The sequence below is a fragment of the Macrotis lagotis genome, chromosome 8 (assembly GCF_037893015.1).
Source record: "Macrotis lagotis isolate mMagLag1 chromosome 8, bilby.v1.9.chrom.fasta, whole genome shotgun sequence".
NCBI lineage: Eukaryota > Metazoa > Chordata > Mammalia > Peramelemorphia > Peramelidae > Macrotis > Macrotis lagotis.
In genome coordinates this window covers 98293101-98314822 of record NC_133665.1, presented here as the reverse complement: position 1 = coordinate 98314822, position 21722 = coordinate 98293101, and the positions used below count along the sequence as shown (strand labels likewise).

The 21722-nt window shown below is 39.7% G+C and overlaps 1 protein-coding gene across 4 annotated transcripts; it reads right to left on the bottom strand.

The window, feature by feature from the left end:
- Positions 1–2047: 2047 nt before the first annotated feature.
- Positions 2048–21534, bottom strand: CDC25A (cell division cycle 25A). Of its 4 annotated transcripts, none has more exons than XM_074197691.1 (15): positions 21318–21534; positions 20061–20137; positions 18634–18676; positions 17978–18014; positions 17345–17446; positions 16165–16278; positions 13266–13397; positions 12181–12255; positions 11059–11223; positions 9414–9512; positions 7986–8048; positions 7784–7882; positions 5334–5464; positions 4557–4668; positions 2048–4219 (listed from the first exon to the last, which is right to left on the bottom strand). In XM_074197691.1, exons 1-15 carry the CDS (start codon positions 21473–21475, stop codon positions 4079–4081), a joined length of 1548 nt encoding a protein of 515 aa, XP_074053792.1. In that variant the 5' UTR covers positions 21476–21534; the 3' UTR covers positions 2048–4078. The 4 variants fall into 4 exon arrangements, with proteins under 4 accessions (XP_074053792.1, XP_074053793.1, XP_074053794.1 ...); XM_074197692.1 differs by having other exon boundaries at positions 17345–17443; XM_074197693.1 differs by lacking the exon at positions 16165–16278.
- Between the last annotated feature and the right edge of the window lie 188 nt (positions 21535–21722).

The following is a 21722-nucleotide window of genomic DNA, read 5'->3' as shown; positions in this document are numbered from 1 at the left end:
TGTTCTACTGCAGTATGTCATCTGCAGCTCCAGCTCTTAAGTCAGAATCCTCTGGGAAACAGAAAATCTTAAGTCCTAATTTTGGGATTTTACTGTACCTGAGATCAGCTAGAGGGTGAGTGCAAAGGAGTCTTAAGGACATAACCTGCTTGTTGGGCAATAGCTCTAGAAAATGGTATTTCCTAATATCTTTTTGTTTGTTTTTTTGCAAGGCATTGGTGTTAAGTGATTTGCCTAAGGTCACAGCTAAGTAATTATTAAATGTCTGAATCTGGATTTGAACTCAGGTCCTCCTGACTCCAGGGCCAGTGCTGTATCCACTGTGCTACCTATCTGCTCCTCTAATATTTTTTTAAAAATATATTTAGTTATTTTTCCAACTGCATGCAACAAGTTTTCAACAATCTTTTTTTTTGCAAGATTTTAAGTCACATCCCCCCCATCGGAAGCAATCTAATATAGGGTATATATGCATAACCATGTCAAACATAAATCCATATTAATCATGTTGTGAAAGAAGAATCAAATTGAAATGGCAAAAAATCATAATATATAACACAACTTTTAAAAATTGAAGACAGGATTGCATTTTAACTCCATACTTTCTTTGTTGAATAACCAAGATTGGTATTTATAGTAAATGGAACATTCTACAGCCACACACCCAGAAAACCTCCACTCAACTAAGAGGGAAGTGTAGTTTCTCCTGTCTGTCTTCTGGCACTAACATTTGCCATTATATCAATTCAACAAAATTTTAGTGTTTTCAATTATATTATTGCAAAAATTATATTCTGCCTAGCTCTTTCTTCACTTTCAGTTCATACAATTCTTCCCCATGTCTCTAAATTCTTTTAACTGTCATTTCTTAGGACATAGTAAGTATATTTGAATGTTATAATTTATTCAGCCATTCCCAAATTGATGAACAACCACTCTCCCACTCTGGTTTTTGGATTGTAAAGAAACGTTGCTATCCCTCCCTCTTTTGGGATATATGAGAACTTTCTCCATTTTTGACATCCTTGGGGTATATGCAAAATCCCAAACTTCTCCACAACTGTTATCATTTTGTAGCTCCAAAAATGTATTGGTGTGTCTATTTTTCCACAATTTTTTCAACACTAATTCTATCACTTATCATTATTTCTGATTTGTTGGGTATAGAGGGAAACCTCAGAATTGCTTGTTTGAATTTTCATTAGTGATCTAGAATTTTTTAATAGGGTTTTTGTCCATTACCTATATAGCACAGATATTTTATATCTGAATAAAAGGATTCTCTCAATCCCCTGCGCACACATCCACCCAACTTTTCTGTTGGGGGATGACTCTTGGTCTTGTTTAGATGGACAATTATGTATAGGTATAGAGATGATTAGAGTCCTGACAAATTTTTCCACTTTTTTTATGGGGGGGAGATAAAATGTCTTGCTCAAGGTCACACAGCTAGGTAATTAAGTGTCTGAGGCCAGATTTGAATGCAGGTCCTCCTGATTCCAGGGTTGTTCTATCTACTGAGCCACCTGGCTACCCCAACTTTTCCACTTTTACCCTTTAATTCCTTCAGAACCTGGGGATATATTTGGTTCCCAATACTCTTGCATACCAATCTACTCCCTCTTTGGAAAGAAATTAAGTTCCTTCTTATTTCGTTATTATTTTAGTCTATAAAACAGGAAAAACTTATTAGAATATTTCAATGTTCCACTAAATGTTTGGGCTCATTAAAAAACAATCTTTTAAGATTCAGTTCAAAGAGCAGCTAGGTGGTGCAGTGGAGAGAGCACTGGTCCTGGAGTCAAGAGGACCCGAATTCAAACCTAACCTCAGACACTGGGCAAGTCAGAGTTCCCAAAATTCATCATCAAGAATAATGCTTGCCATATTCCTATGACTTTTCCTCTATTCCCAATTCTATAATGCAAAAAATGACAATAAATCCTAGATACTTTCAACCTTATTTCAGCTTTAGGAAGTTACTAATCTAGAACCCCAAGGAAATAAGTCAATTGCATATCAATACCAAAAAAATGAGGCAGAAAGGTATGGGTTATAGGTTGTTTATTTCCATAGCCTGCAAGTTTATCAATGCTGGCTTAGCTGATAGAGCTCTAAGTCTGTTACAACCTCCTCACTCCTGCAACCTGGACAATATCAGTCCATACAAAACCAGGTAGGGGATCAAGCCAAGGAGTGTGTGTGTGTGTGTGTGGGGGAGACATCTCCCCCTTTCCATCATATATTTTTTCCAACAAGATTGCTTTACATTTAAATGCCATTTCCAAACCCAAAACATAGCAGCAATCAGTCACCAACATCACTGATTCCCATGCTCTCTTCTACTCCTACTTCTTTTTTTTGGAAGATAGGGAAGAAGGTAATATTTGTGTTTAAGGAAACTTGGCTGCATCCCAATGGAGGACTGCTCCCTGTGGTGTAAGATGGTCACAAGATCTACTACCCACAAAAGCAGATACCAGAGCAGCTTTCTTTCTGGCACATCAAGATATAGACCTAACTCCTATCACAGAGGTCCTTTTAAGGCCCCACTCTCATAGGACTAGACAAGAGGGTGACTGGAGATCAGTATACCACCTCCTTTCCCTCAAATTTAAACATGATAAACCCAGAAAGTTTCACCTTCAGGATCCACCAGGCTCCCTCCTGAGAAACACGTTCTGTATGGTCAATTCCACACCAATTCCCAAACTTTTTCTTAATGCCCAGAGCCTTTGTCCCCTTCACCCAAAAAACTGCAAGGCAGCTCCTCTAACACTGATTTGATATGGTCCATGAAATGGGACTGTTAAAAAACCTTTTAAAAAGCACCAACCTAAAGCTCAGAAAACTCCTCAGTCTTGGAGCAGATCAAAAGGAAAACCTATTCAATGGTACCATGAAGGTAATAAAAACACCCAAATTAAAGTATCCTTGCCTTAGAGCTTATTTTCTCCCACTCCTCACCTTGGAAAAAAAGATGCTACCTGTCCTAACACTGATCTGGAAATGACCCTGTGGAGTTTGAAGTACTTCTTGACTGCAACTTCTGTTCGAGTAAGGTCCAGAACAGCTAAGCAATGGCAGGGCAGGGGGCTTCTATCAAATAGGCCCCCCTGCTCTAAGCCAAATGGCAAAAATCCAGTTCTAGGAAGACCTAGTACTGCTGGGACAGTCACTAGAGCCTTGTGGCTTTGGGAGCCTCCACAATAGTTACCAAGGTTGACACAAGGCTACAGTCAAGTCACTCCTCATCTTGATCACAGAGCTCCATCTCTCTCATTCAAAAGCAACCTCCAGGGGTTTAGAAAGAAAGTTACTTCATCTTCTCATTCCCTGTCTCATCACTAACCAAATCAGTTTGTTAATATCTTAGTATTTTTTCTTTTCTTTAAAAAAAAAAATTAAAAAGTTGACTCTGGGTCCAAGGCAGTCCATTGAATAATACTCCACTTGGAAAGGCAGTATTTTTGACCTAATGATCCAGGAGTTTAAAAAAAAAATAAAGTGATTGACAAGGTTGAATAAATTAACACATTGGAGTTGTATACAATAGAGATCCTTTCTCCTCAGAATGTCTTTGGTATTTGGCTAGTAGCACCTTTACGTGCAACCATTCCCTTCGCTCCCCCCTCAGCCCCCCACCCCAAAACCCAGTATTTCATTGCGACTGCCACAGATTAGCTGCACGGAGGGAGACAGTCAAGGTCACTCAGGGAAGAAGCCATGACTCCCAGGACCTTAGGCAAATGCAGAGCCACCATTTTCATCTGAGTGTTGATACAGTTCCTAGTAAGTTCCACGAGGTAACTCAGGGTAGCAGCAAACCATCTCCTCCCCCCACCACCCACAGCATTCCTGGGCTCTGCCAAAGGAAAGCTTTTCCCATCACAGTATCTTAAGAAGGTCCAAAGGGACAGCAAGAGTTATTGACAGCATAATGGCAGGAAGCAGAGGTTCTCCTAACTGATGATGATGGTCAGTGCATGTGGAGCCAGAAGATTCGTCCAGCTGGCTCCTTTCCTCAGGCTTCTTTGGATCAGGGGGTTCTCTGGCTGCTGTCCAAGGATTCTCACCCTCATAGCTTCTTTAGGCGACTGTACATTTCTCTTTTGCTTTTCTCTCCTGCCCATGTCCGGCTCTTGGTACGAAATTTCTTCAGGTCTTCCTTAAAATCTTCATGGTGCATGGGACGGTAGCTTGGGGGCTCACAATATGACTGGCAAGAGACAAAAGGATATATTGGACTCCACTTACTCACACAGGGACAAATTGCTTTTCTTCATAATACCAGGCAGAGTACTCTATACATAGGAGATGGGAGTGAGGCAGTATTTGTGGATATGGAGTCTGTTAGTCCAAAGGGCCATCCCACTACATCCCTTCCTCCCTTGTCAAAGCTCAGACATGACTTCTAATTCCTAGGGGTCTAGGGTCTGTACAGAATTAGAGATAAGCTGGAATCCTCTTGAGAGCCTAAGGTAATAAATTCCTTACACCCCATGTATAAGCAAAATTTTTATCACTGGCAGGTGCTGCTTCTGGGACAGTCTTACCTTGCACTTCAAAAAGAAGTCTTTGTACCCGCCCTTTAAAACATAGAGTTCAGGGTAATGGAGTTTGGGGTATTCGTTATCTAGTCGGTCCCGTTCTCTCACAAATCTGCACCTAGAAAGAGGGAAAAACCAAAGGAGATTTAGCTGAAGAAGGAAGGTGTGAGAAAAAAGGAAGAAAACTCTTATTTTTCTAACACTACAAGATCACCCCCCCCCAGTTTCTTAGACCCCAAAATATCAAAAGTACATTTTCTGGGCCTCCTAATAATTGTCAGATTCTAAATGTCCATCTCATTTGACAACCTGCACAGCCTACGTTTTAAGGCACTGGTAATAAGAATTTTGTAGGCTTTTGGTATTGAAAAGAAGTGCTGCCTGAGATATTGATTAGGATTGGATACCATCAAAGTTACCTCTCCTCTACAGAGTTGAATTCAGTACCAGAGTGGGGATATGGAGAATACCGGGAATAAGGACATAATATACAATATTATATATGATGTAATCAAAAATAAGGAATAAGGGGTCTCAAATGTGGAAATGGTTATTTTCTAAGAATTCTCTGTTCAACTTTGAATTAAATCCCAGTTCTACAGATAGTAAAGGTCCCCAGTGTGATCTAATACTGAAAAAGAATCTGTTATCTCTACAGAAAGCCTATCCAATTCTGGAGAGTACTAATTGTTTATAAATGCCTTAGCCAATAATATGCTTACAAGTTCAACCTAGAAGGAAAATTTTTCACTTTGTACTTGGAGTGAGCTCCTAGTTACTTACATCCTGGGGCCCCGCTCTGAAGAAAACTCGCAATGGAAAACAACAATGACACGTTTGCCATCTGTTGGTCTGATGGGTTTCTTCAGCAAGAAGGCTTCCACCTCTTCTTCCATATGTAAGTTCACTGCACCCTAGAAAGTCAGCAATCTCATTAAGGCCAAAGGAGGAGCTAATAAGGTTAATTGTACTCAGTTTCAGGTCAGATTAGAAACAAAAGTCTTTTGGAGGTTTATCTTGTTCCCCTTTCCTTCCCTTCCTACCCATGCTATTGAGTAACTTGATAAATTTTATATGTGTAAAATCATATTTAACATATTTCTACATAAGTCATGTTGTGAAAGAAGAATCAGAACTAAAGGAAAAAACCATGAGAAAAAGAAAAAATATAAAACAAATTTTAAGAAGGGAAAATAGTGTGCTTTAGTCTTCATTCAGGGTCCATAGTTTTTCTCTGGATTCCTACCAGACATTTCTTAAGCATATACAATCTGCAGTGCAATTTTCTAGGTATTAGGAGATACCCAGATAAAAATAACATAGTTCTCTTATCACTAGGGAACTTGAAATCTATAGGGAAACAAAAGAGATCAAATGGTGGCCCAAGATATTGGAAGTGGCAATAAAGAAAACAGAAAACATGACTGAGGAAATGGTTCCTGTGCTGGTGAAGAAAAGGAACACTAGGGGTAGACAGAGATGCAGGTAGTTCTGGTAGGGCTAAATGACCAGGTACTGAGGCAGAAGATTGAGACAATAGTAAGGAACATTGAGTAGCCTGACCAGGCTGTAAGGGGAGATTGCAATAGGGAGTGTGGTAAAGGTGCTGGACTAAGGACTTTATTTGGCAGAAAATGGATAACTACATTTTTTAGCAGGAAAGAAATTAATATGCTCAGAACTGTACATTGGTAAGGTAAGATTACTGTGAAAGCAGCATGGAATATGGAATGTTAAAGGGAGAGAATGAAAGAAGAAAAGTCAAGAATGACTTGTGTTGTCCCTAATGGGAATAGAGAAATTAAAATAGAGGCAGGCTTTTGTTTTTTAAACATATTGAGTTTGAGTTTTTAAAGTAGTGATCTATCTAGTAGGAAATGTGGAAATAAAGGTCAGGGGAGAGACTGGAATTAGAAATAGACATTTATTAAGTCACTGGGACCCAGATAATCACTGAAGTATCAGTAGATTTTTCAAGGGATAGATAAAAGGCTGTGGAAAATTATGAGACATGGAATGGGATGGGCAGAAGGAAAAAGAAAACACCATAAAAAGGTAAGAGGTAAAACAGGAAACAAGTTAAAAGAGGTATCTAGGAATGAAGGTGGTCAACAGGATCAAATTCTTCAAAAATCCCAAGGAGAAGTATGAGATTTGTCAATCAAGAAATATTGTGGTATAGTGGAGTTAGATTTGAAAACTGAGAATCTAAATTTTGAATCTTGTCCCTGTTAACTAGTTATTACTGATGTAATCTTTTCACTTAAGAGCAGAAGGTTTAATTAAGTGAAAAAAGGAGTTTTCTCTTATCTAAAAAACTACTAGACCATCTATGATGCCACTTTTAGCCCTAAATCTTGGATCCCTTGATGGATAACTATGGAGAATGTCAGTAGTATGGTGAGGACAGAGAATGAGAGCTTGAGAGAATAGTAGAGCCAAAAGAAAGGTTTTGTTTTATTTTTTTTAAAGGGTGGAAATATTGTGTTGATCAGAGCATGTTTCATAGAGGGAAAAACTAAAGATGACCAGGAGTCAACAGATGGATACTTCATTTTCTGAAAAAAGAAACTTGTCTAGTCCTTGTATCTGACTCTTTGTAATCTTATTTTTTGAGTTTTCTTGGCAGATATTGGAGTGGTTTGCCATTTCCTTTTCTAGCCTATGTTACAAATGAGAAAACTAAGGCAAGCATGGTGCTGGGCCACCCAGCTAATAAGTGTCTAAGGCTGGATCTGAACTCATGAAGATGAGTCTCCCTGACTCCAGTGCTGTCTACTCAATGCGCCACCTAGCTGTCTTGAGATAGAAGATTAAGGTAAAAGCAGAGAACTGTAGAGAAAGGGAGTCAGAAACTCCCAAGGATGGCTTCAATTTTCTTAGTAAAGTAGGTAGGGGAGGATGAAGAAGAATTGGAACAGTTATCCCTCCATGACAGAATAAAAAAGGACTGTCCCGGGGGAAATGAGATTTTGGTGGATATTTATTTTCAACAAATAATAATTTTCAAATTAGAATGCTCCCTATAAGACAGGGCTTTCCAAATTGCAGTCCATAGGATGATTTTATGCAGCCTGCCTGAGTTTACTAAATGCTTTAGGAAACAAAGCTGATTTACTGCAGAGCTCTCACCAAAACGGCAAATCAAAATATTTTGTCTATTGTTTCAATAAAAACTTTAAAAAATAAGGTTGGACAGCCCTGCTATAGGATATACTAAGGTGCTACCATACCTTGATGTGACCTCCTTCATATTCATATGGATATCTGCAGTCAATGATGACAAACTCTTTAATTAGATTGGCAAACTTCCCATTTAACACAGATGCCATCTGTGAGAAGATTGAGAAGAGATACAGAAAGATTAATTTTAGTTGTTTCTACTAGCTAAAAGACAAATATTCAGTTGCAACTGAGTCCTGGGGAGTTACTTACTATTTCTGGAGAAATGTATTTTAGATCCTCATGCTTCCCAGCAACTGTGTGAAAAAGGTATCCCTAAAACAAAAATGGAATAAAAAACATTAGCACTGCTTGCTTGTGCCTGTAGAAACACTATTACAAGGCAGATTAGTTAAGTGGCTTTTTTCATTTGCTCCAGGCAGCTTTCCTCTCCCTTCTAGTCTCGGCAGAACCAGTCCATGAGTAGCATTGTCACACTATGTGTGGGCAGGAAGCAGACTCTTAACACTGTAGTCAGCTATTTCAACACGACACTAGTTTCAGTCTAAGTTAGAGGTCAAAGGTTATCTATAAACCCTAAAATTACCTATTTCTATTACCCTACAAGGGTCTATAGACACTGTTACAATAGACTTTCCATCTGAGGTTCTTAATTATTTTTTGGTCATAGACTCCTTTAAAGTCTGGTGAAGTCTATAGAATATTTCTAAAATGCATAAAATAAAATACATAAGAGTTACCAAAGCAAACTAACACTGAAATGTAGTCATCAAATACCAAGTTCTGAGAGCCAGTTGAAGAACTTCTCAATATAGAACTAGAAAGTGCCTCAAACACCATCCAGACCAACTCTCTCCATTTACAGTTAAAGGTAACTGAGACCCAAAAGGTTAAAAGATAGGATCACATAGCAGAGCCAGAATTTGAACTCAGGAACTCTGGCTCTTAGTCTCTTTCTACTGCACCACACTTCCTCTTTCAGAGGAAGTGAGTAAACCCACTAGGGTTTGGGTGGGAAAACCATGGCAAATTCTTTTTAAAAATTTAATATTTTCAGGTCCAAATTCTCTTCTATCTATGTTTGTCCTACCCACCGAGAAGGCAGGAAAAAACAAAACCTGTTACAAATATGAATGTTCAGTTTCTAATGGGGAGCAAATGTAGTCATTCTTCAAGCGTCCCAGTCCACAGCAATGCTGGGAGTGTCCTTCCCTGGAAGGGATGACTGAGGCTAAAATGGATTTGCTCACAACTAGTGACCTCCACTCTGATGGGAAGGGAATCAAGATTTAGAGTTTCTGTCATGTGCCAGACTATACGAAGTATTCTAAGTTACATATCATCTATTCCTTACACCAACCCTAAAATGCAGAGGTTATTGTCATTATCCTTATTTTATAGATGAGGAAACTGAGGCAAACAGAGGTTAAGTGACTTACACAGCTACTAAGTGCCTGAGGCAGGATTTGAACTAAGGTCTTCCTGAGTCCAGGCCCAGTGCTGCCCTGAATGCTTTTCTTCCATTCTCACTTGAATCTCTCCAAGGTATCAACAAAATCTGGAAAACTATTACCCTGTCCATTCTTTAAGATTCATCAATATTGTTCTACAACCAAAAATCCTCTTTGGCACACACACTTAAGTGAGCTCTGTTTACCAATCTCGTCCCAAGGAGATTACCTTTGAGAAATCACCAATGAGGTCCCTCTGATCACTGTCCAAAATGCTCTTGATGGTCTCTTCTGTGGAACAAGACTGGGATATAGCTGGTTGCAGGCTCTGTATCAAAAACAAAGGCAGAGAATGATTCCTGATACGTTGGAACAAAGCATTTGTCTTTGATGTGAAAGATTCACAGAGAACTTCTGATCTGAAAGACAAGTTTTTTTATTTTTATAACACAATTAAACCATAAAAATTTTTAAAAATCCTATTTTTTCCAAAAATTTGCAACTATGGATTTGCTTATCAGTATACAGTAACTATTAGAAGAGACTCTTATGTGAAGATAACAATACTTTTAAAGTTCACTTGCCAGCTATGAATTAGAAAGGTCACACAGCATTATAAAATATTCATAGAAATTTTGTGATAGCAAAGAACTGAAAGCAAAGTAGGGAGTGGGGAACTATCATTTGGGAAATAGCTAAACAAACCATGGTACATAAATATGATGGAATATCACTGTATCATAAGAAATAACTATGGTGACTCTATTTGAAAAATATAGTCTTAAAACCTTGAGGCAAGATAAAGATGGAAGTATTTTTTAAATGAAAATTAAAGATTAAAAAAAGAGACTCCACAAATGTTTAACTTTTGGAATTTTCATGATGTTTTTGTTTTCTTCTGAGAGTTCTCAGAAGAAAGTTCTCCAATTTGATTAATTCATCTTATGAAGCAAAATAAGTGAAAAGACTTTGCTTTCTACTACATGTCTCAAAATTAGAATTTTTATGCCCACTAGAATTATGAAATCCCAATCTCTTCATTGAATAAAAGTATTTGTGGTTTCTTTAAAAATCTAGTGGAAAAAAACAAACAAACCAAGACAGGGTTGTTTAGATTTAGTTTAAATGGGAAACAAATTGATCAGAGATGTATATAAAAACAGGGTTATAGATTATATTTCATATACAAAGACATTTTTCCCTGAAAGAGGACTTTCAAGCTCTGCCTAGGTCCTTCTATCCTATTTGATTAGGCCAACTCTGGCTGTGTTGAATTGATAGAATAAGATAATCACAAAGAGAAGTATATGAATAGTTTCTTTTAAAATTTGATCTTATATTCAGTTCTCAAAAAAGAAATTTGCAGTCCTTCACAAATAGTAAGGCACTCTGAATTATTTTTCTTTTGTTTGGCTTTCTTAGCAAAACCTATTCACAAGAAGGCTGGCTCTGGTTTTTCCCTTCTAGTAGTTCTATGGGAAGAACTAAATTGATTTTGAGGCATCAGTTTCAAGGTGAAGTTCTCAGAAATAAGATCTAATCATGACACTCTAATAGAAAAATCTAATGGACAGTTGATGAGACAATCTGGGCCATGGCAGAACTTTGTGATTTTGTCATCACCTCAATTTCCAGTTCCTTCATGGTTTTCTTTTTTAAAAAATTAAGTGTCATTTGTAGGATTGCCTATACAGTCAAGAAACCAAGGGATAATAAATTAAGTTTGTAGAGAGCAGAGACTCCGATGCACTATATAGCAAATAATGAGGACATAAAATAATGGAATAAAATGCTGTAGGAATAAGACGCAACAGAAAGGTCCAGAGTCCCATACACACATATAAAACAGTTTTCTATCAGTACAACAAACAAACCTCATCAAATGTCATTGCTTCTTCAGTAGGTTCCTCTACTATGCTTTTCCTCTTTTTTGTGTTTCCTGGTGGGGAATCTTCAGGAGAACGCTCCAGTCTCTTCAACGCAGGACGGGTCACAGTGCTGGGTGTAGATGAGGATTCAAACAGCTTACACCGTTTACCCTGAGAATGACATGCCGATTATAGAATAGGTATACTGCAGGTATACCCCAGGTAAGGGTCAGAGGAATGAATGAGAAGTAGTTGCTATCTCAGTGAGGAATGGACTAGGGTCTATCATGTTGAAAATCCCCTGTGAAGTATCATACAGATAGATCTAAAAGACTAGAAATGACTGCTTTCTCCCAAATGCCCTTGATTCTACTGACTCAGTTAAATCTGGTTCCTTGGTTCCCAAACTGTTTAAGAACCAATTTCTACAATGAACTTTTTCAGATTAATTCCATGAAGTTGAAGTCAAAGAGTGATCAACCTGAAAAAAGGCAGAAGTCATAATTCACCAGTAAAAACTTGTAATAACTGAGGATGAACAGTGATGAAAAGAAATCAACTATACAAATGGGTTTAGAGAGCAGAGATTTATTAAAAGGCAGTAAGTGAAAGTGAAGAGTGAAGAGAAGATAGGACCATCAAGTTGGGGATTAGTGCTTAAGCAAGTCTAATCTGGAACTGAGAGGTAGAATATATATATATTTTCTACCTTTTGGTTCTCTCTCTCTCTCTCTCTCTCTATATATATATATATATATTTTAATTTGCAGACTGAAAAATATGTGCTAGATAGCCTGGGGACAAAACATAGAATAGCAGTCTTTTATTAGTTGGATTCATTAAATTAAATTTTGTTCAACGAAATTAAATAAGGCTATAACTGACCTAAAGTTATATAGTAGGTTTCTAAATGTCCTTACTTTGTAATTAAGTTTTACCCTTTAATAGGTGAGTGTAAAGGTATTAAATTTTAGAGACAGAAGAAAAGGAGTATAAGAAAGATCCAAGAATTAAAGGTTATGATTTAGATCCATCTGAGTGATGGTAAAACACCAGGAACCATCTGTATAACTACAGTCACTTAGTCCTGAGTTTTCAAGAATTTCAGTCAATAATACTATGACTTACTTGGTTTGCTGTTCTTCTCATTACTAGGGGAGCTGTCCAAAGGCTTGACATGCATGATGAAGTTTCATCATCATTCTAAATAAGAAAATATATTAAAAAAGATAAGTGTGATTGTAAATAGTTTGAACAACTATGGGTCTAAAGGAAGAAGTAGATACTGCCTCTCTAAGGCATATCTATTTTGAGGTAAAATGCACCGAGGGGTTCAACTACTACATTTTGCAATAGTGAACCCAGCGGAGGGCAGTAATCTAGTTACTTCCTGTTGTGGAGACAAGCTAGCAAATAATACATTCTTACTTATGTTCTTACTCCAAGTAGACTCTAAAAATAACTACACCATGGTTTTGGTCTTCGGCATTGTTATTAATCTTTCTAACCTAGTTCTACTGGATTTAGGTCTTAATGGGGACAAGTGATACAATGCATACATAGTTAATACAGTTTTATATTATCTCAGGTTTTATCTCCAAGTCCTTTATAACATAATGCCATCCTTCTGCCAGGCCAACATTTTTCTGCTCCTGTTCCAAGATCTTCCTATCCCCAGTCATACCATGTTTACTCTTCTATGCTAGTTCTATATAGCATGCTTTCCTTCCAATACAATGGGTATCTATATACATTACTCAGGTTTCAAACTAAAGCTAGCTTATATTCCATTTTCATCTCAGTACTGTCCTTTTAGGCCAACACCTTTTAGCTAACATCATGACATTTAAAAATGATTGTTCTCCTACTGTTTCAGGCAAGTTAGTTTCTGTCCCTGAAACCTGATTCATCAAATGTTGTTAGTAGCTTGTGAAACAAGATCCTGAGGGCAGGGGATAGAGCTCCAGCCCTGGAGTCTGGAGAACTTGAGTTCAAATCCATCCTCAGACACTTGACCTATACTAACTGTGACCCTGGGCAAGTCCCCCTAATCATCCCCTTTCCCCCACCACCTCAATCTATCTCATAGGACCCCAAATGCTTTGCCCAATTAAAGTTTTAGGTTTCATTTGCATAAGAGGCCCAAAAAAGTATGTTCTGGCACTCCTGGGACAATTCAAAGGATACTGAGAGATCGAGGGAAGGAGAAATACCTTCAGGTTCTCTCCATCAAGTATTTCCAGGAATCCATCATCCTCATCAGCTAGAGAGGTTGGAGGAGACTGTGGCAGGAAGAGAGGGAAGTAGTTTGCAAGTTCACTGTTATCCTTTTCATTGGTGGAAAACTATAAGATAATTCACAGGTTTTGTTAAAAAAAAATAGATCATAGATCAGGTCAAATATTAATCCCTTCAACAGAACAAGGGGGACTTGCTCAAGATCTGGTGTAATCTCCACACCTCTCCCAGCCCCCCTCCAACTAGTGAGCCCCCAGGTCTTAGCTATTCTAGCTCTAAAGCCCAATTTCCTCCTTTCTTCTCTGTCAAGACCATTCCATCCAGCTTCTTAACCTGGAAGTTAGTCTCAAATCTTGACTCTCATTCAGTCCCATATCAAATTATCTTTCAAGTCTTTTTGAAGCTACTTTGCTTCTTTTTCACCTACAACCTATTCTCTTTACTCACAATGAAGCAGTTTGGGGACTCAGGTAATGAGGACAGAGAAGTTTTATTTTGCAGGTGCAAGGTTATTGCATGCAAGCCCTATCCCTGGCAGGTAAGCAGTTAGCAGACTACACACACACACAGACACACACACAGACACACACACAGACACGGAATGGCCTAGAGATGTAAGGATTGATGCAGGCATGGTACAAAGGATTGGGTCAGGGTATTCAAGGGCAACAAAAGTTCGTTTTGGGAAACAAAGAGTGAATAATTTCTGATCATATTGGGCTTCTGTCGGTTTCTCTGTCCTTGTGTGATCCTTTTGGTGATGGGCCCCTGTCTTGTAGACAGAAATAGAGCACACAGGGGGCTATTATCAATTCAAGGTCTGGTACAAGAGAGAACTTTCTCAGGAAGAAGAAAGCTTTTCCCTTGGGCTTAACATAATTTTTCTATAATCTACTTTTCACAAGGTTACCATAGCTCATGAGGTAAGCTACTATTGAAAGGCACTGAATTCAGCACTGAATTTAACTATTAACACAGCATCAATACCACAACCACCCTAGTTCAGGTACTCATTACCTCTGGCTTAGATCAATCTCCCACCTCTACAAACTATTCTTTACATAGTCACAAAATTTATATTCCTAAAGCACATGTCTGACCATGTCCCCCTGATATGCTCAAGTGGTTCTCAAATATTCTAGGATAAAATATCCACTCCTCTGTTTGGCATATCATACCCTTTACCATGATGCTTCAACCTCTCTTATGCTTTCCCCTCTCAAAGCAGACAGACCAATCTTTTTACTATTATCTATTCTTACCATTACACTGCACCTGCCACCTCCATGTCTTTGCAGACATTTAATGCTTAGAAAACTTTCACTGCTAACAATCCTCAGTTTTCTCCAAAACGCAGCTCAAAATTTGATCCTGTCTGGATTTCCCATCTCTCCCAAAGCACTTGCATTTTATATATGCCTTAGATTCATTTATCTGCAAACATGTTGTATCCCTCTAGTAGAATGTAAGGTTCTTGGGAGTAGGGCCTATACGCCACTCATCTATTATGCCTGCTGATTGCAAATCACTTAATCCCATTACTTTGAAAAAACGAAAAGAAAAAAGAAAGAAACCCAAAGTGAATGTTCTGAGTCTAGTTGACCGCCCCAGCTCTTGATACTGAAATATTCCTGCAGTGGAGAACTGATTGATAAAAAATGAGATAAGGAGTTCTAGTTTTTAAGCCAAAAAAGTTTATAAGCTGCCCTGTGAAGCCAAAAAAGTTTATAAGCTGCCCTGTGTTGACATTAGCTCTCCAAGGATATTGTAATCATGTCAGGTAAAATCAACCTGTAAAACCTAGCCCCTGGCAATACCACCAATGAAAGGATCTAATTTGCCTCAGTCTAAGGTAGCTAAATCCATTTCCTATTACAACCATTATAGGGGCATTATGCTCCTAGTGCTACCACTAACAAACCACAACTCACAGATAGTTTAGTCAGAGGGATGTCTAGAGATCATGGACTGTTTTCACAATCTCTTAGAAACAGAACAGATATGAAACAAATGATTCCTGTTGATGCCAAGTTCTAGGTCTAAAGTTTAATGCTCTGGAAGGATCTAAACCTTTTGCCTGCATAGATGTGCAAAGAGACTAGCTCTGGGGATAACAGTATCTGAGGCTAAAGAGTCTCACTGTAACTAGTGATAAGAGCACCAAAGGTCAGGAAAGTCAAGTCTTTTGTCATCAAGAAGGCTAAAAATTCTCATAATGCAACAATGCTCTAGGGGCATGGCCGGGCCTTTAGTTTTCAATCTCATACTGAAAAGGAATGAAGGCTTCTTTGCTTAATACAGTCCTACACTCCCTAATGCTATTGGATTAACCCAATTTAAGCCAATACTTAAGAAACATCTAAGAACTAGTAATACCTGTGATTAATAGTTGGGCAAGATACAGGAGCATGGTTGCTATTACTGACATTTTATTTAAGTATCAGATCCTATAGGCTGATAAGTTGCCTGGAGAATGACTGGTAGGATAGCTCTTATAAAGTATCTCCAGAAGAGGTCACATCCTTGTCAACCTAAGAATCCTATTTTGGCGGGGGGAGAATGATGTCTTTAACAAAACTGGCAAGAGAGCCATTACTCAATAAGAGGTACAATTCTGAAGCATATTACTTCAGGAAGAATAGGCTTGGCCAGAACTGGCAGCAGACTCCTGATAAATGTGTCCCTCCTTCCCCACACTCACCTCTGGTATCCTGACTAAACCTCCATGTATAAGGCAGATCTGCTTGGGAGTTTTTTGAGTTTCAGCCACAAGAAAGTCCCAGAGCCTATAGAGTACATACTGTACATGTGCAAAAGGCCCCAGAATTTCCCCTTAACTGAAAACTTGGGCAAGTTGAAGCAAAGAGGACATACCATTTGAGCAGGGGCTGAATTCTGCCTTTGGGTGAAGACATCTTTGACCTCTCCAAGTCCATGAAGAGGGCCACGGGGTACAGGTCTTATTGGCTTCTTAAACTCAAAGACCTCCTGCAGGACAGCATGACTGATTTTAATACCTTTCCTTCCAACTTCCATGTTTGTCCCATAAATTCACATATTGATCAAGTGAGGTGTATCACAAGTACCTCATATGACTATCTCAAAATTAAGAGTTCAGATTTTGTTACAAGATAGATAATACAATCCATAAAACCAAAAGATACCAGTGTTATCTCTGATAAACAACAGAATTTGTACAGCCCCTTAGCATTTAACTGTGATGAGATCAGGTCTATCAAGACTGCCTAGGCTTTTTCCCAAGTATCTTTCTAAGGAAGGAATAAAGCTTCTCAGGTTATTCTTTACATTTTGCTGCCTTTCTCTCTAACTGGACATTTGTTAGGCATGGGCATGGCAGATCAATCACAGTGCTTCTTAAATAAGTCTCCAAGGTAAGATTGCTTGAGTCAGATACCAGGAATCCCTGGGTAAAGGATGACCAGGATAGAGAACCCACAAGTAACAAACATAGTGTAATGCCTCCTAGAAACAATCTTATCTGGAGAGACAAACCATACACTGACTAGTATAGCACCTCTAGCAAAATTAACAACTGTTCCAGATGAATCAGAGTAGGAAAGTAAGAGAGACAAGAGTTCCTATTGTGTCCTTTCTCTTTGCTTCAATCACAGAAATACTTCAGAGGACACAAAGGATTTTATCTAGGCTATAAAGAATGGTTAGTTATCAAACACAATGGTAAAAGCAATTTTTCAGGGAAGAAATATGTCAAGAGTACCAGAAATGATCAATGAGAATTATTTAAAAGTGTACATATTGGGGAATGTAGGATGGGGTGGGATGATAGAGGGCCCTGCTAGCAAAGAGTTGGAATTTTGGAAAGTATCTCTGGACTTGGACTATTTAAAAGATGACTATTGATATCCGAGTTCTAATTGGGCTTGTTTACTTTGTTCTTTCCAGTTGGAGGGGATATTATCTTGCGATTTTAGGCAATTACTCTCAAGGAAATATATTTTATCTTGGCCAAAATTTTAAGTCTCCCACTAGTCACTAATCTTTACCTTAATTAACACCTTAAAATTATACTCACATTTTCCTTGTTTTCATCATGGTCACTTAGCTGAAAGATATCACAGTCAAATGAATCAAAATGGCTTCTCTTTAGGGCAGGACTACACCCTAGGAGCTTCTGCTGTCAGGGAGGTAAGAATAAATTAGCTCAGTATGGATCTAAATGAATGTCTCAGTAAAGTCTCATTATTTAATTCAATTATTCAAAGAAAAATGTAGCTAACTAGAAACAATCTAAGCAGTTATCCCATAATCTTTAGGCAACTAACACACACACACACACAGGAAATTAATTTCTTACTGTGTTTTCTATCAAAGCATACTTGGTAATCACCCTTTCCAGACTTGCCTATTTGGACAATTTTAGGCATTATAATATCACTGGAAAAGAAAAATCACCTCTGGTTTTAAATACTTGCAATAGAAGTAAAAAGGACTAGAGACATAGGGGTCCACTTCTATTTAAGATATCTTTGATGAAAGGTTCCTCTTTCCCTTTCTTTATGGGAGCTTGAAATGGTGGATCTTCACTATATGCAGTGAAATTTGTAACATTTCCTATCACTTCTGTTCCTAACAAGATTATCATTTTTGGTGGACACAAGATTTAAGCCCAAAGTCAGTAATATTGAAGGAAAGGAAAATAACTTACTGGCAGGGAGTTTATTCTCCTCATGGGTTTTTCAAGGCTGCAATAAGAACAGAGGAAATGAAACTGTTCAGATTAGCTAAGTAATTAAACTTTGATTGGCAACCAATTCTTTCCTTTTCAGCAAACCCACTTGCCTAAATGTCTAACAAAAGAAAACATATCCCCAAATTCATCCAATCCCAAATACCTTAAGCTTCAAGGGAAAATAAATGGGCTCAAACAACATAAACTCACAACACATTCCCATAAATTGGGGTTTTAAACCTTTTGTGTGTTATAGACCCCTTCAAAACATTTTGAAATGTAAAGATTAAAATACATAGGACTACAACAGTAACCAATTATATTGAAAACATTTAACAAGACATTTTAAAAAATATTAATATTCCAAGTGATAAACTCCTGTCTTAAGGTAAGAACCATGTTATGGGGCAGGAACATGACAGATTTGAATCCTTACATTTACATTTAAAACTAAACCAAGCTAGAATATGTTTATGTGCCCATGTGTCTGGGAGGGGAAGGGAAGGGAAGAAATTGGTCCAGAAGATGCAACCATTCCAGAGCCAGTGGATACAGAACAGGGGTGTGCAGCAACAGCATTAAATATTTTCATTTGGTATTTTAAAAAATAATTACAAGAAGGAAATACATACTTTTCTTTTCTATCCAGGGGCCCAGGGGAATCCAGACAAAAACCTGTTGGGGTAGGGAAAAAGTCTTTACTACATGACCATTGTGATTCAGCTGCTCTGTAGGTAGTTATTATAATATCTTAATTTCTTTTATGATCAATTCTGAACATCTCATTTGAAACCATTTAAACTTTTAAAAGGTCAGTGTTTAAATTAGTTGTAATCTTCCCAGGAACTTCAAAGTGCACATGGTTTTATAATTACCGAAGACTCAGTACCTATTCTTTGAGGCAATCAGCCTACAATGATGGGCAGGATTGGTTCAAATTGTGTGTGTGTGTGTGTGTGTCAAGTTATCTCATAACCCTAGGAAGTATTTTAAAGATAAGATCACCGAGGTACACAGAGAATTAAGTGACTTGCTCAAAGTCACAGAGCTAGCAAGTATCTGAAATAGGACTTGAAATCAAGTCTTCCTGACCACAGACACCATTTACTGCCTCTGAAGGAGACCTAATGCTTTCCTCTGCGCTGGGCGCAATCAAGCAAGACTTAAAGGAAAAGTAGGCTAGGGGAACAGTTAAAGCCATCTTCTGATTATTCAGGTATGGATTATCTGATGTCATCTCCCTCTTAAACCAATGACAAGTACTCAGTCAGCACTGATACAGGTAGACTACAATTGGTCAAATGGCACCAGTCTCTAATTCAAATCAATTTATCCATCTTGCCAGGGTACCAGGAATAAACACCCTGGTAGGGTTCCAACTTCATGTCTTAAAAAACAATACCTAATAAGGAATTCCTGCTCCCCAAAGGCAGAAGATCTTAGAGGTTTCATCTAATTTACAACACCAACTCATCGGCTCCTAGGCAACTTTTATTTTCTGGACATTCAATCTAAAACCATCACCTACTCTCAAACCATTTCTCACTTCCCACTCCCTTTCTAAATGGCAAGAGATGACCATACACACTGGAAATTTGAAGGGAATTAACTTTATCTCCAAGTCCCCTTTTATATATACATGGTCATACTCCAGTCGAATAGACCATTTACTGTTCCCTTGTCCTTTCCTGCTTCCCTTTAATGTTTGCTGAGCTTCTGATCACCATTCATTCTCTTTGTCTAGAGGGCTACTTGACTCCAATCTCCATTTCTTCTTACTGAAAATTCTTTTATGTCTGAACCTCTCTATGGAAGCAAACGATTCCTCCTTGGTATTTCAGTAATATATTTATATTTCATGAGTAATAATTCATATTATGCTATCTCTACAGAACTTATCACATACTGTTTTATCTTTTGATATCCCTGCCATACCTCCTCTATTAAATTAGAAGCTTCTTGAAAAGGAGAGGAACTTGTTGTATCCTTTATCCTTCACAAGGCTTACCCAGTACAACGGGTAAACACAATACTTACTGAATGCAAAATGAAAAAATACCTGAATCTGTAGACTCTGAGGAACCTGTCCGCTGTAGGCTGCTGCTGTTCTTCACTTCCAGCTGCTGCTCACATTCACTGCAAAAAAAAAAAACCCACACAATTTTTTAATAAGCAGTTTTGGAATCAGGCAACAAGGAGAACTCTTCTCCATGGACAAAGTATGGGTTATCCATGAGACAGAGGCAAATCAAATTATGTGATGCCTTGTTTGGCCCCACCTAATCTCCTTCGAGGGCCACCCTCCTGCCCATCACAATTTCTTAACTGTATGAGTAGGGGGAGGTTAATAACTTCAAGCATAGCACCCAAAGCCAATAGAACTCAAAAGTCTTAAGGCTCTCTGGTTCTTCTACCTCCTTACCCTTGTGGGTTTTTATATTTATTTGGGGGAATTTAGAACATGGTTACAAATGGAAAATAGCATTCCAGAAATTGATAGGAGTCAAATGGGAGGGAAATGAGGAAACGTAAGAGACCAGGTGGCAAGGAAAGATTTCACTTTAACCCTCTAAGAGGTTACTCAGGCCTACTCAAGTATTGTGTGAGGGAAGGGGACCACCCAGGCCCATAGTAAAATGGAGGCAAGGTGACCAACTCTGGCCCTCTGCTAGGGAGTTGTGGTTGATTCATAGGCCAACCAACCATGTGCCTAAAAAAAAGGGGAAATGGAATGTTTCCATGGAAGAGCTATTCCCACTGGAGAACCTGGAGTGAGTGGGGAGGAAGGCGGGAGATTCAAAGACTTCAGAATTTAGGAAAGTCTAGAGGTGGTGGAGATGAAAGAATAGGAAGGAGAGTGAGAGGAGGGGCAGAGGTGGCGAGAATGGGGCTGGGAGGCCGGGAAGGCTGAATGAAGGAGAGAGAAGGGGGAGCCAGGATGGGGAGCGATGTGATTACCGGGGGGCTGTAGGCAATGTGAGGAGAAGGAATCAGGGAGGAAGGTGGGGCTGAAAATAAAAACGAGCATGTCGGGGTGAAGTTGGGGGGCACGCAGGGAGCCCAGGCTTTACGGGGCCGGGGAAGGAGGGAATGGGGCTCCAAGGAATCTTGGGGAGGATCTCATTTACAGATGAGGAACACGGGGCTCAGAAGGGGCAGTGGTCTGCCCGGGGTCACACAGCTGCTAAGGAGCTCAAACACCGGGGTGTTTCAAGGGCCCCCAGGGCCGGGGCGCATGGAGGAGGGGTGAGAGGGGCAGGGGGTGCGGGGCACATGGGAACAAACGGGGGGCGGCGGGGCGCGGGGGCCCCCTCACCTGCCCAGGCCCCGCAGCTGGTCCATGGTGGCCGCGAGGCTGGTGACCGGGGACAGCCCCCCGGGGCCGGCGGGGAACAGGGCCTTGACGACGGCGGGCGGCGACCTGCAGGCGAAGTGGAGGCGGCGGCGGTGCGGGGGCTCCGGGCCCAGCTCCATCCGGAGCGGCGGCGGCGGCGCCGCCTCGCGTCCCCTCCCTCGCCCGCCCGCCCCGCGCCGCCCGCCCGCCCCCACCGGGCCCGGCCGGCCGCGGGTCAAACACAAACAGCGGCCCGAGCTCCGGGCGGCGGCCGGGCCCCGAGGGGCGCCGAGGCGGGCCGCGCGCGGGGGGGTCCCGGGGCCGCGCGCGCGCTGCGCCGCCCGGAGGCTTGAACCCAAACAAGGCGGGGCGGCCGCGGGGCCCGGC